Source organism: Haliotis cracherodii, unplaced genomic scaffold (assembly GCF_022045235.1).
Source record: "Haliotis cracherodii isolate W230 unplaced genomic scaffold, xgHalCrac1.p SCAF_5, whole genome shotgun sequence".
Taxonomy (NCBI): Eukaryota; Metazoa; Mollusca; class Gastropoda; order Lepetellida; family Haliotidae; genus Haliotis; species Haliotis cracherodii.
In genome coordinates, this window is record NW_027266308.1 from 7,423,301 (window position 1) to 7,436,901 (window position 13,601).

Here is a 13,601-nt window from a genome sequence, read left to right on the forward strand (position 1 = left end):
ATGGTTGTTACTGACCTAATATGAGACAGTATATGGTCAGTGACAGCCATCTTGGATTTTCCAACACCCACATCACATATTTCACATGGAAACTCTGGCACAGAAATTCGTTATTCAACACTGTTTTGTGTTTTACTATCATTAATTTTGATGTGCAAGGAAGTTAATGTTCTTTTGGATCACGTTCGTGACGTCAATAAAGATTATATAATGTCAAAATTATCAACAAGGTTTGGCCTCTGAGGTTTGAAGAGTAGTCTCCCTTTGACCCTGACCGTCTTAGGTTGTAAGCGTAAAGTTTTCATTTTGACATCCTATTTGCGATAGGTATACCAGATAGTGTAAACTTTTCAGCATAATAAATTTGTTATGGTGTCTTTAGTTGCCGTATACTGTGTCATATTAGGTTAGCTGAAAAATATAACTAATATGATTAGGAATCAATAGATAAAGCAAATGATTAATAAAATGTACTAAAGAAACGAAAAACTCCTGCCTTTAATAGGTAAACTTTTCATTCACATTTGACCATAAAATCCTGACTTACATTGGCCCCCCGAAACCACCACCTCGACCCCGGTCTGCCATGGCCCCACGAGATCCACCCCGACCTCTTTGCCATCCTTGAGGTCCACCACGACCTCTTGGACCTCCAGGAAACTGGCCCTGGGTTAGATCTTCCTGGAAGTCCTCGCCCATTTCTTCCTCTGGAACTGCCTCTTCTTCTTCTTCCTCCTCTTCTTGCCTGTGATAAATAGTGAAACAATAAATACTATGTGTCTCTGTGCTCATGCTAAACACCGAAACCAAACAATTAAAGGTTAGTTTGTTTGTTGTTTAACGCCACACTCAGCAGTATTCCAGTGGATGTGACGTGCATGCACGTGTCTGTGTGTGTGGCTGCTTGTGCTAGTCAGGACCAATGCCGATTTCATAGTTCTACCACACTGAGATACCATGCCGCAGTTTAACACGAATACCCCACTAAGACACAGTATACTGACTACGTTTTGTCCTTGTTTTAACCCTTTAATGCCGAGCGCCATCTCAGAAAATGATTTTACTATGGTAAGAATCAATACTTTTTACTCAGTTTCACTACTAGGAAGTATCTACATGAGCTTTTCTCCATGGTCTTATGAGTGCCTGGTGAAGTGTCGATAACTGAATTGAAACTAGATGTTACGAGGTCTGAAATAGTTGCAATATGTAGACCGACATGTTGCCAAGCATTCTAAAGCTCAAGAGGAGAAATAGAAACTTCAGTATAACTTACATCTGATCCCCTGGACCGCCAAACACAGGTCCACCGAAGCCTGGTCCATGGGGAGGTCCAAATCCTCCACGCATGCCTCGGCCTCTGTTCATAAAAGCCCCTCTTTGTCCTCTTGGTCCCTGGAATGGACCGCCTCGTCCCCTTGGAGCACCTGGGGCAAGTCCTCCCTGATGTTCATAATTCTCCTCCTGTTCCTCCTCATTTGCCTCCTCCATTTCATCAATTTCTGGGTTTTCATGTCCTTCAAAGGTGATATCCATTAAAGGAGTCGGTCCTCGCATTCTATTTTGATGAGGACCCCTAGGTTGAAAACGTGGTCCTTGTCCTCTCTGGAACCTCTGCACAGGTGGACCTCTTGGCCCTCCCCACCTTGGACCGCCTGGTCCTTCAAAGCAACCCCTCGGACCACCAAATCTGGGACCGCCAAATTGAGGCCGTTGGCCCATTTGTCCAAAATTCTGATTCTGAACAGATGGATCCTCTTCTCCATAATCTTCAACAGTTTCCTCTTCTGCTTCTGCTTCTTCTTCTTCTTCTCCTTCATTTCCTTCTTCCTGCTGTCCAAACTGTCCTTGAATTCCAGGTCCTTGATGGCGGAAACCTGGACCTTGATTAGGACCACCTCTACCTCTACCACCCTGGAATGGAGGCCTGCCTTGAAAACCATGAGGACCTGGGGGTCTTTGTCCTCTAAAGTTTTGGTTTGGAAATCTTGGCTGTCCTTGAAAACGAGGACCTCTTGGCCCAGGGAATCTGTTCATATCTTGCTGGAATGGCTGGTTACCATGGTTACTTGGAGGATATCCTTGTTGGTTTCCATAGTCACCTTCCTGTTGTTGTTCTTCATCCTCATCACCAAAACCTTCCTCCATATCATCTTCATTCAAATTGTCCTCCTTACCAGCCTGCTCCTCAAAGTTTTCAGTATTGGTGACTGGACTTCCCTGGAAGCCTTGATTCGGAGCCTGGTTGGGAAACCGGGGTCGATTTCCTGGACCTCCAAATCTTTGATTCATTGGCTGTTGATTGGGAAAACGACTCTGAGGTCCACCAAATCTAGGAGTGCCGAATCTTGGAGGTGGTCCTTGAAAATTGCTAGGGGCCCTGATGCCTTGCTGACCCGGGAATTGCTGGTTGCCTTGCTGTCCGGGAAATTGCTGGCTGCCTTGCTGTCCAGGAAATTGCTGGTTGCCTGGGGGTCCCTGTGGAGACTTTCCTGGGAATTGCTGGTTGCCTGGGGGCCCCTGTGGAGACTTTCCTGGGAATTGCTGGTTGCCTGGGGGTCCCTGTGGAGACTTTCCTGGGAATTGCTGGTTGCCTGGGGGTCCTTGTGGAGACTTTCCTGGGAATTGCTGGTTGCCTGGGGGTCCCTGTGGAGACTTTCCTGGGAATTGCTGGTTGCCTGGGGGTCCCTGTGGAGACTTTCCTGGGAATTGCTGTTTGCTTTGGGAGTCCTGTGGAGACTGTCCTGGGAATTGCTGGTTACCTTGGGCACCCTGCTTCGACTGTCCTGGATACTGCTGATAGCTTGACTGAGATTCTTCAGGTTGTTTTGGAGCAGGTTTTTCACTTTCTCTTTGTTTCTCTATGACTGTCTTACGATCCTGGATATCTTTTCTCCTGCTTTCCATCTGTTGTTCATACTGCTGCCACTGCTGCTCATACTGACGAAACTGGTCTTTGTTGGGATGATCTGAAAAACAGCATTACAGTTCATACAGCTTTGTTTTTTTTTAACGCTTTATTCAGTAATATTCCAGCTATGACAGTGGCCTGTAAAAGCAAATCTGGACCAGGCAAACCAGCGATTGATATTATGAGCTACATCCATGCTGTCAGGGAAAGATGACATTCTATCAAGAAAGTCATCCATTTCAGTTGACCATTCATGACAAGCATAGTTTACTGGGGCTCAATTCTACACAGAAACCCAAAAGGATTGTATGACTGAAACAGATAATTTCAGTGATCAATTAAGATTTTTGGTTTGGTTTGGTGTTTTACATATTCCAGCCATATGACGGCGGTCTGTAAAAAATCGAGTCTGGACCAGACAATCCTGTGATTGACAACATGATCTATCCACGCAATTGAAATCGATGACATGCATCAACCAAGTCAGCGAGCCTGACCACCCGATCCAGTTAGTCGCCTTTAACGGCAAGCATGGGTTGCTGAAGACCTATTCGACCCCGGATCTTCACGGGTCGATCAATTACGAAATGTCAGGTTGTTAATCATACTTTCAGTAACACATGGAGTGGTCAAATTGATGGCAGTTGGCAGCATCTTACCATTGTACATTGTAAATTGTTGTAAATTTTTATGCAACTAGAAAAATGGAATTCAAACCTTTTCTTAGATAGCTTATTTTAAAACTAAGCACAAACAAGCCTCACCTTTATTCTGATCCTTCCACGTGTCGTACTGCTCCTTCCACTGCTTGTACTGCACATCAAACTCCTTCTCCTCTTCCATGACAGCATCCATCTCCGCAGACGAAGGAGCAGCTGCTGCGTTGCCTCCTGCTACAAAGTGGGCGAGTCAGTGAGATGGGTTCAAGTCCCGTTTGTATAACAGTATTACAGTTATATCAGGGTATGGAAGCTTAAATGCTTAATGAGGGAGCGACACATGTGAGGTGAGGTGAGGTGAGATTGGGTTTAACGTCGCGTCCAAGATTATTGCACTTATATAGTGACGTGCATGTATGTGTGGCTGCTTGTACTAGTCCTGACTGATGCCGATTTATAGTGCTAGCTCACTGAGATACCATGCCGCAGTTTAACACGAATACCCCACTCAGACACAGTATACTGACTCCGAGCCGACCAGTCCTTGTTTTAACCTCTAATGCTGAGCGCCAGACATGGTAACAACAAGTACCATCTTTTAACGTCTTTTGGTATGACGCAGCCAGGGATCGAACCACTGACCTTCCGTTCTCCGGGCGGATGCTCTACCACTAGACCGCAGAGGCGGTCGCGACACATGTGATGATGGTTTGGTTTGACTACAGGTATCTTACATGGGAAACAAGCCTTTTGTACACCTTCAAACAACATGGGTATAGGTCCCTACCCTCGTGTCTGACAATTTATAGTTTTATGGAGGTGGTGAGAGTTTTATTACTATTGAGTAACAACAGAACAAAAAAACATTTACAACGCATTAGATGATTGGATTGACCATGTGAAATGTTTTGTTGAGAACCCACATCAAATCGCAGACTTCCATTCGTCATGTTCATGATTTTGAAGAACAGCAAAGAAAAGTGGCAGCCGATCAGTGCTTTCTTTATAAAACTGATACAATTTACAAATATCTTCATAAGTGAATTTATAAACTATCATGATTATGTCTAAAAGTCATACAATATCCCAATATCCAATGATATTAATTACAAAATTAACAAACAGAGAAATCCCACTGACACTATGAACATGATAAATACAAAAATACAAAACAAGTTTAAGTTTAACACATGATTCTCTCATATTACTATACTTAATCTGTCATGCCATGACAGATTAATCATATTTGCATGAAAAAAAGCAGGTGTTCTCTAATTTCTTGTCAGTAGTTTACATTGCATATACCATCTCTACATTAGTCTTTACCTGGTGGCTGTGGCTGCAATGGCTGTGACTGTGGTGGCTGTGGCTGTGACTGTGGTGGCTGTGGAGGTGTTGGCTGTTGCTGGACCTGAGCTTGTCCAGACTGGCCTGGGTACGACTGGTATCCCCCTTGATAACCACCATGGTACCCCCCTTGGTATCCTCCTTGATACCCTGTCTGGTACCCAATCTGTGGCTGTCCCATCCATTGGTTCCACTGAGTGTGCTGTTGTGTGTGCTGTTGTGTCTGCTGTTGTTTCTGCTGTTGCCACTGTTGAGCTTGTTTAGCTAACTCTGCCATCTTATTGGATTCTGCATCATCCTTTGGCTTCAACTCCTGAAAGGTTTTTCACACTATTATACATATGTTCTTGCAGTCACTCCAAAACGCATCATAAATATTAGCAGTGTTTGACATAAGCATGATAAGGCTTTCCTGGGATGCTAATGGTCTGCTGCAATGATATTTGAACCAAGGGAAGGTGGTTGTTAACCTTATCATGCTTATAGTGCCTCACAGGCACTTTGGTGTGTATACTCCCAAGGGAGCTGAGAATGAAAATCAAGTGCACACTGATCCATTCACCTTGGTAATATTACTAATAATCACAATAATAATATTTCTAGTGCTTTGAGCGTGCTTCAATAGAATGGACGAAAGCTAAACATGTTAAAGCACATTACAAATATCCATTTATTAACTCATAAAGGAAATCTGAATAGGTTCGCCCGGTAAAGTGCGCTAACAATATCCATGTACTTATTTACCAGTCAATTGCTTAAGCATGTGTTAAGATTTCCAAATGAGCTTCATTTCTGACTGAAATAGTCTTCATAATTAACTCAGTCTCAATGAAGACTGCAATACCAACCTTAGACTTCTCTGGGCCCTTCTGATCATTATCAGGAGCTGGGGGTGGGGGATCTGGTGGGAGAGGGGGTTTGTCATCTGAAGGCACTGGAGGCTCCACAGGCGGAGCTGGATTCAGGCCATTTCCTGACGAAGAATCTATGGCGTCCACTTCTTCTTTAGGCAGGGGAGGCTTTTGACTAGCGTCTGGTGGTGGGGGTTGTGGAGGCTGGTTTGGTGGCACTGGTCCTGATGGCATTTGTGGCATGACTTGTTGCTGCGGCCATTGTCCTTGTTGATAATACCACTGGTACATATGTTGTTGCTGTTGCATTTGCAGTTGGGGGTTAATATACCCGCCTATAGAAGCCTGTTGCCAATTACCGTACATTGTTCTATCCGTCGTATAGCAGCGACTTCGTTCCTGAAACGTCAATTTTGAGTTATCGTAACCTCATGATAATCATGGCGGTCTGTTAATATGAACAGAGTTATCTATCTTAGCGGAAGTGCATCAAATAAAATCCGGAATTCAAATTCCATGTTCGGACCAAAATCAACCGGGCAGTACCATTAAAGACCGCGAATATCTTTTTCGTTATTACAATAAATAACAAATAATAAGGTTTAGAAATCATATCGTATCAATAATCAATAATCATAATTGTGATCTTGCATTGGAGGAGCCCGTAAAAGGTTAAGGTTTTATCTGAGTATATAAAATATAAAATCGTTCCATATGTGTGTCTGAGCCGTTTCTTTGGATGTTCAAGGCTGAAACCAGGGTTGGTGTCAAATGAAGCTGTGTGTTATGACAGTACTTAGATAGGGATGAAACTCCGTGCATGAGCTCGGTTTATTCCGTTAGCTAAACCTAACCTCCGGCGGCAATGAAGTAGTGATTTTCCATGATTTCATCGGACTACACGGCACAGTAAACGATTTCTTCGTATAGTTTTGGAAAGCATTTTAACATATCAATATATTTCTAAAGCAGCATTAGACAATTAATCTAAATAGTAGGCTGTTGGTGATTCTGAAATGAAGTGATATGGGGTTTAACGTTGCTTTCAAGACTATTGCACTGATATAGCGACGTCCATGCATGTGTGTGTGCCTGCGTGCGTGCGTGCCCTCGCGCTGCTTGTACTAGTCCGGACTAATGGCAGTTTTATAGTGCTAGCCCATGACTATGTAAATATAAAGAAGGAGTCAGATCATGCTTATGAGTCAAACGAATTTTACACTCACATACAGATGTCCATGAACCTGTTGCTTCTATTAGTCCGGTACCGCCTCCGTGGTCTAGTGGTAGAGCGTCCGCCCGGAGAGCGGAAGGTCCGGGGTTCGATCCCCGGCCGCGTCATACCAAAAGACGTTAAAAGATGGTACTTGATGTTACCCTGTCTGGCGCTCGGCATTAAGGGGCTAAAACAAGGCCTGGTCGGTATACTCTGTCTGAGTGGGGTATTCGTGTTAAACTGCGGCATGGTATCTCAGTGAACTAGCACTATAAATCGGCATCAGTCGACGCCCGGACTAGTATAAGCAGCCACACAAACACACACACATACATGCGCGTCTCTATTTAAGTGCAATAATATTGGACGCGACGTTAAACCCCATTTCACCTCACCTATTAGTCCGGATTAATGTCGGTATTATAGTGCTAGCCCCCATGCACTTATATAGCGACGTGCATGCACGTGTATGTGTGTGGCTGCTTGTACTAGCCCGGACTGATGCCGATTGATAGTGCTAGCACACCGAGACCATGCCGCAGTTAACCTGGATACCAAACTCGACTCCGAGCCGACCAGTTCTTATTTAAGCCTTTAATGCCGAGCGCGAGGCAGGGTAACAACAAATACCATCTTTAACGTCTTCTGGTATGACGAGGTCGGGGATAGAACCACCGACCTTCCGCTCTCGGGCAAACGCTCTTCCGCTAGACCAGAGAGGGGCTCATGTTATTCTAAAAATGACAATTCCCTAAAAGAAATCCAGGAATTATTTATGCCCCCAGCTGAGACAAATACCATTATAATTTACAATATATCACCTATGAATGGACATTTTTAGACAGTAAAGAGTATGGCTTATTTTGTTGTTTATAATCCATGTTGGGATATTTTTCCCAGGACTGGCAAGTTCTAGCTGATCATTGTCACAACCGAATACACTGTTCCACGTCCACTTTTCCTTTCATATTTGAAACTAGCGCACTAAACTAATATATTTAATGAGAATACCAGTTGAAACGAAATAAGCATGGCCCATTCGTGACCAACTCGTGTTATTACGGGGAACAACCGAATAGCTTCTTGCAGGTTACGGAAAGGGGCGAGTGGTGACGAATGAAGCATGGCCATGCGAGGTGGAAGCACCGGTATGCCTCAAGGATTATTCTGCTATACCATCTGTATTTTTATTTTGTTTCTCATTTTCCGCTTATCCGAAGTCACAATTTCGTAAAAAAATGTTTAAAAACAAACATTTAGTTATTCATCCGCCAGCTCCTTCTGAAGCCGGTCATTGTAGAGGAGAACCATGAGACAATCAGGATGGCCTGTAAACGTTGTCCCATAAGTTTAACTCCGTCCATCTATATTTCAAATGTTTTGTTTATTTGGTTACAACTAATACCCCGTTCACATGCACAACATTTACTAACGTAAGTAATTTTGCACATGTGTTACTAAACATACGTGTGTATATGTAAATTTACTATGCGTTCACATGAAAATCAACTTAGGTGTGTATATAAAGTATGTAAATTGTGTAAGGCACATGCACATATTCGTCAGTCTGTTTACGATTTTCAACCCAAAACAGGTTGTTTTCCAATCAAAGTTGAATGAGAAGAGAGTTACTTCACCGAAAATTTTCGCTTGAAGCGACATGTGTTTGATTTAATTTATAGACAAAGTTTTGACTCCTTGAAACCAAAAGAAAACACCGTCCGCTCAACTCTGTATATACGCATAAAAGTTGCAACTGTTGACAATAATTGGTTTGGTGTTGGCAAAAGAACTGATGTTAATTAGATCATCCTCTTACGTTAACATAAACGTTCCCATAGCAACATATAAACACAGTGCAAATTTACATTTGCATCTGCGCTAGACATGATGCAAATTTGCTCCTGGTGTAAATATACACATATGAGTAAACGCGTTCACGTGACAAGTATACTCACGTATGTATTTCTACACACGTATGCACATATACACACATATGTATAGGTGAGGTGGGGTGAGGTGAAATGGGGTTTAACGTCGCGTCCAAGATTATTGCACTTATATGTGTGTGTGTGTGTGTGTGTGTGTGTGTGTGTGTGTGTGTGTGTGTGTGTGTGTGTACTAAAGAAACGAAAAACTCCTGCCTTTATTAGGTAAACTTTTCATTCACATTTGACCATAAAATCCTGGCCCTCCGTAACCACCACCTCGACCCCGGTCTGCCAGGGCCCCACGAGGTCCACCCCGACCTCTTTGCCATCCTTGAGGTCCACCACGACCTCTTGGACCTCCAGGAAACTGGCCCTGGGTTAGATCTTCCTGGAAGTCCTCGCCCATTGCTTCCTCTGGAACTGCCTCTTCTTCTTCTTCCTCCTCTCCTTGCCTGTGATAAATAGTGAAACAATAAATACTATGTGTCTCTGTGCTCATGCTAAACACCTAAACCAAACAATTAAAGGTTAGTTTGTTTGTTGTTTAACGCCACACTCAGCAGTATTCCAGTGGATGTGACGTGCATGCACGTGTCTGTGTGTGTGGCTGTTTGTAGTAGTCCGGACTGATGCCGATTTATAGTGCTAGCACACTGAGATATATACCATGCCACAATTTAACATGAATACCCCACTCAGACACAGTATACTGACTCCGAGCCCACCACTCCTTGTTTTAGCCCCTTAATGCCGAGCGCCAGACAGGGTAACAACAAGTACCATCTTTGAACGTCTTTTTGTATGACGCGGCCGGGGATCGAACCCCGGACCTTCCGCTCTCCGGGCGGACGCTCTACCACTAGACCACGGAGGCGGTCTCACATATGTATAGAGGCGCATGTGAACGGGGTATAGGTGACGCAGCTTACTATCAGATTGAATGTAGCGTATGGCTGATAGTGATGAACGCACAACCCTTCCTGTATTTACTAAAAGCCATGAAATGAGACGATATATCAGACGTCCTCAGCGTCCCAAAAATTCGAATCGAGCAGAGACGACGCCAATAGAATTTGCTACGACCAGCCAACTGACAGGTGCGCCGCTATCAGTGATGAATATTACCTGATACCCGGCGTCTGGGCCAGGTGAAAACGATCCTATTCACCAGCGCACCTGAGCTAAATTCCCATTGATTTTTACGTCACAAACTGAGTTACAGTCTTCCCGTGAATTGGGTGCAACTTCCTGGAAGGCCACTTACAAAGCCACCGCATGGACTCTCATCCCATCTTAATGTTCTTCTGGGTGAACATGATATCTCAGAGGCGATAAAATAACTTATTTTATGGTCTCCTATAGTATCAACTGAGCTCAATGCAGAAGATGTTTTCAAATCATGCAGTTCGTTGCTTTGTCAACATAAACCAACTGTAAACTAATATGCGTGTTGATGATATGATGTTAATTCCCCGATAACAGACACATTGATCGAGTTTTCATCCTGTTTGTAATCGCTACACATGAGCATTATGCCAACCCATGCATCAAGTGTTTATGTCGCGATTTCGTCACACGTCCAATCGCGTAAGATATATTTTTAGACGAGGATTGTATTGATACTGTTCCTTTCTAAACAAGTCAACCCTGTACTTCTTCCGGGCGAGGGTTCCGCGTATATACTAAACACTCCGTGAGCGTCAAATGAGGGACAAAAAGACGATCGGGTGATCGCAATGCGTGACGATGTATCATCGCAGCAACGAGATGTGTAGTCCATGACTGTGATGTGAGTGAGTGAGTGAGTATGGTTTTACGCCGCTTTTAGCAATATTCCAGCCATATCACGGCGGGGGACACCAGAAATGGGCTTCACACATTGTACCCATGTCGGGAAACGAACCCGGGTCATCGGCGTGACGAGCGAACGCTTTAACCACTAGGCTACCCGACCGCCCCCCATGACTGTGGAATATATAATAATAATAATAATAATAATAATAATAATAATAATAATAATAATAATAAGAAGAAGAAGAACAACAACAACAACAACAAAAATAATAATAATGATAAAAAAATTATATGGCGCTGTACTCCATGCATAAGCATGCTCTAAGCGCTTAGACATTTATTGACCCCGGTCAATGGATCAGTGTGCACTCAACAATTATTCTCAGCTCCATGGGGAGTATACAACCCAAGCTGCCTGTTAGACGATAGAAGGTTAACACACACATTGCCATCTCATCCTACCGGGTACCCATTCACTGCTGGGTGAACAAAGGCACAATTCGAACAAAGTCACTTGCCCAAGGAGACACCATATGTGCACCATGTGCTTCACTGGAGACAGGACCGAAGCCGTGGAAACTCTCAAGCTGCTGAACAGGTCACCCATCCATGAACTCTCCGCCTCGTTATTCAGGTCTCAGACGTTTACAGCTTTTGTGAAGTCCACGAGCCCAACCCACAATCATAGGTTTCTGGCGTGCCCAAGGGACGCAACTCTGCAAAGCAAATTGCGCACCTTCATTGAACAATTGGTTTGTGTTCCCCATTATGGAATTGGGGTCGCATTGCACTGAGATTGTTCGTCCACGTCCCAAAATGTTTGTCAAATTTTGTTTCATCAGCTTCTTGTGTAAAGAGAAAAGCTCAAAGTGATGCCGACGTTTACCGCTTTGATAAAACCCACGGAAATTGGGGATACCGCAATGCCAGGGGTCACAATCGTCACCGCTCGAATAATTCCGTAACCTCGGCTTGTCCCGGAATGGGACGAGTTGGTCAAGAATGCAGGGGTCATAATCGGGCCGTATCTTGGATTCGAACCAAAGACAAGCAGATGCTGATACGGCGAGCTGAAGCTCTGAGACCCGAATTCGAAAACCTTTCACTTATGGGCTAATCTTGTCCCAAGTTAATAAAAGAAATACATTTGAGACCATTCATTTAAGGATAACTTAAAGAAACCAATAATCTTTGTTTGGACACTTTGCAAGTTTGTATAGGCGCAGTCTCCGTATGGATTTATGTTACTTTATCAATCTGGGATTCGAACCCACGACCATAGCTTTTTACACGACCAAGGGATGCAACTGTGCATATTTCAGCGTCTTGGTCGACTTGGACACTCCCATTTAATTGATGTTGTTTGTTGTTTAAAGTCACACTCAGCAATATTCCGGTTATGTGACGGCGGTCTGAAAATAATCGAACCAGGACCAGACAGCCTAGTGGTCGATATTGTGAGCAACAATCCACGGTGTCCGAGTACGACGACACGCAATCAACCACGTCAGCGAGCATGATCAACCGATCCATTTTGTCGCCGTACGACCAGCATATAGGTTGAGGGGAATGGCAATAATAACCCAGAACCCACATGGAGTCATTTATTTGAAGGGGGCACGGGTGGCCCAGTCGTCTGAAGCGCAGCGATTCGCTGTGCAGAGTTGCGTCCGTTGGTCACGCAAGAAATCTATGATTGTGGCTTCGAATCCCGGTTCGCCCCGATTATGTTTCCAGGTTTGTCAGCACCATACCCGTGTTCGTGTGTTTCACCGAAGTGGTAAACGTCAAAGACCTGCATCACTTCGGGCTTTCCTCCCACATGAAGCTGACACGCCTTGATATAACTGGAATACTGTTAAAAGCGGCGTTAAACCCAACTCACTCACTTACTCATTTAATTGAACGTGTATTAATTAGGTATAGATTTTTCATTTGTACAAGAATGATCATTGGCGTTATCACGGATCTGACCAATATTGGGATTAGCGATTTTACAATGTGTGCATCCCGTGAAGATCCGGTCTTCAGCAACCCATGTTTGCCGTAAAAGGTGACTTAATGCTTGTCGTAAGAGGCGACTAACAGGATCAGATGGCCAGGCTCGCTGACTTGGTTGATGCATGTCATCGTATCCCAATTGCGTGGATCGATGATCGTGATGCCAATCAGTGGATTGTCTGGTCCAGACTCGATTATTTACAGACCGCCGTCATAGAGCTGGTATTTTGCTGAGTGCAGAGTTAAACAACAAACAAACACTAGTTTTTCTAATAAAATTTCGGTGATTCAAATAACGCAGCGATGAATCCCGAATATTACTGAATGTGGCGTAAAACTTCTTTCACTCACTCACACGTTCATATCTTGTGGCTGATTGGTTAAAAGCAAGTACTATTTTCCTGTCATCATATTCCATTACCTTCACAGATTGTGCACCGAGAGGGTAAAATATTTCATTCGCTTTATATTGAGCAAGTGTATATAAGTTTAACAACAGATCCAAAATTGAATTTCTACACCAGAGAATAATCAGTCTCCAATATGTTCCGAATCCATGGGCAAATTAGTTTATATATAATAAATATATGAATGGATCACTGAAAATCAGTGATGACACCAGGTGTTCCTGAAAAGGGTAAGCGTGCCCTTGTCTACCGGTAGCATCCGCTACTCACACAATTTTCGGTAAAAACGTAAGTGTCAGGAGATGTGAAAACTAGCTCCAAGTAAAGGTCATGGCTTGCGGTAGCATCGCTCATCACGTGTCATACGTCCTCTGAATGTCTGCCACGCAATTTCTAGAAAGACTTGACCAGGTCTTTGATGGCGAAACTTTGGTTGAAAAATTGTATTCAGTTGTTATCAAGGTGTGGATATCGCTGAGTGCGG

The 13,601-nt window shown here is 43.8% G+C and overlaps 1 protein-coding gene across 3 annotated transcripts in view; it reads right to left on the reverse strand.

Moving 5' to 3' along the window:
• The window catches only part of LOC139442089 (YLP motif-containing protein 1-like), a 56,706-nt gene extending 50,493 nt beyond the window's left edge, over nt 1-6,213 (reverse strand). For 2 of the 3 annotated variants that reach the window (XM_071222875.1, XM_071222873.1), the window contains exons 1-5: nt 5,766-6,213; nt 4,897-5,230; nt 3,676-3,804; nt 1,277-2,969; nt 548-745 (exon numbers count right to left, since the gene is read on the reverse strand). In XM_071222875.1, the coding sequence (XP_071078976.1) occupies nt 548-745; nt 1,277-2,969; nt 3,676-3,804; nt 4,897-5,230; nt 5,766-6,134 (2,723 nt within the window). In that variant the 5' untranslated portion in view covers nt 6,135-6,213. The remainder of the gene's footprint in view (nt 1-547; nt 746-1,276; nt 2,970-3,675; nt 3,805-4,896; nt 5,231-5,765) is intronic. The other variant, XM_071222874.1, reaches the window with a different exon arrangement.
• Nucleotides 6,214-13,601: the final 7,388 nt, after the last annotated feature.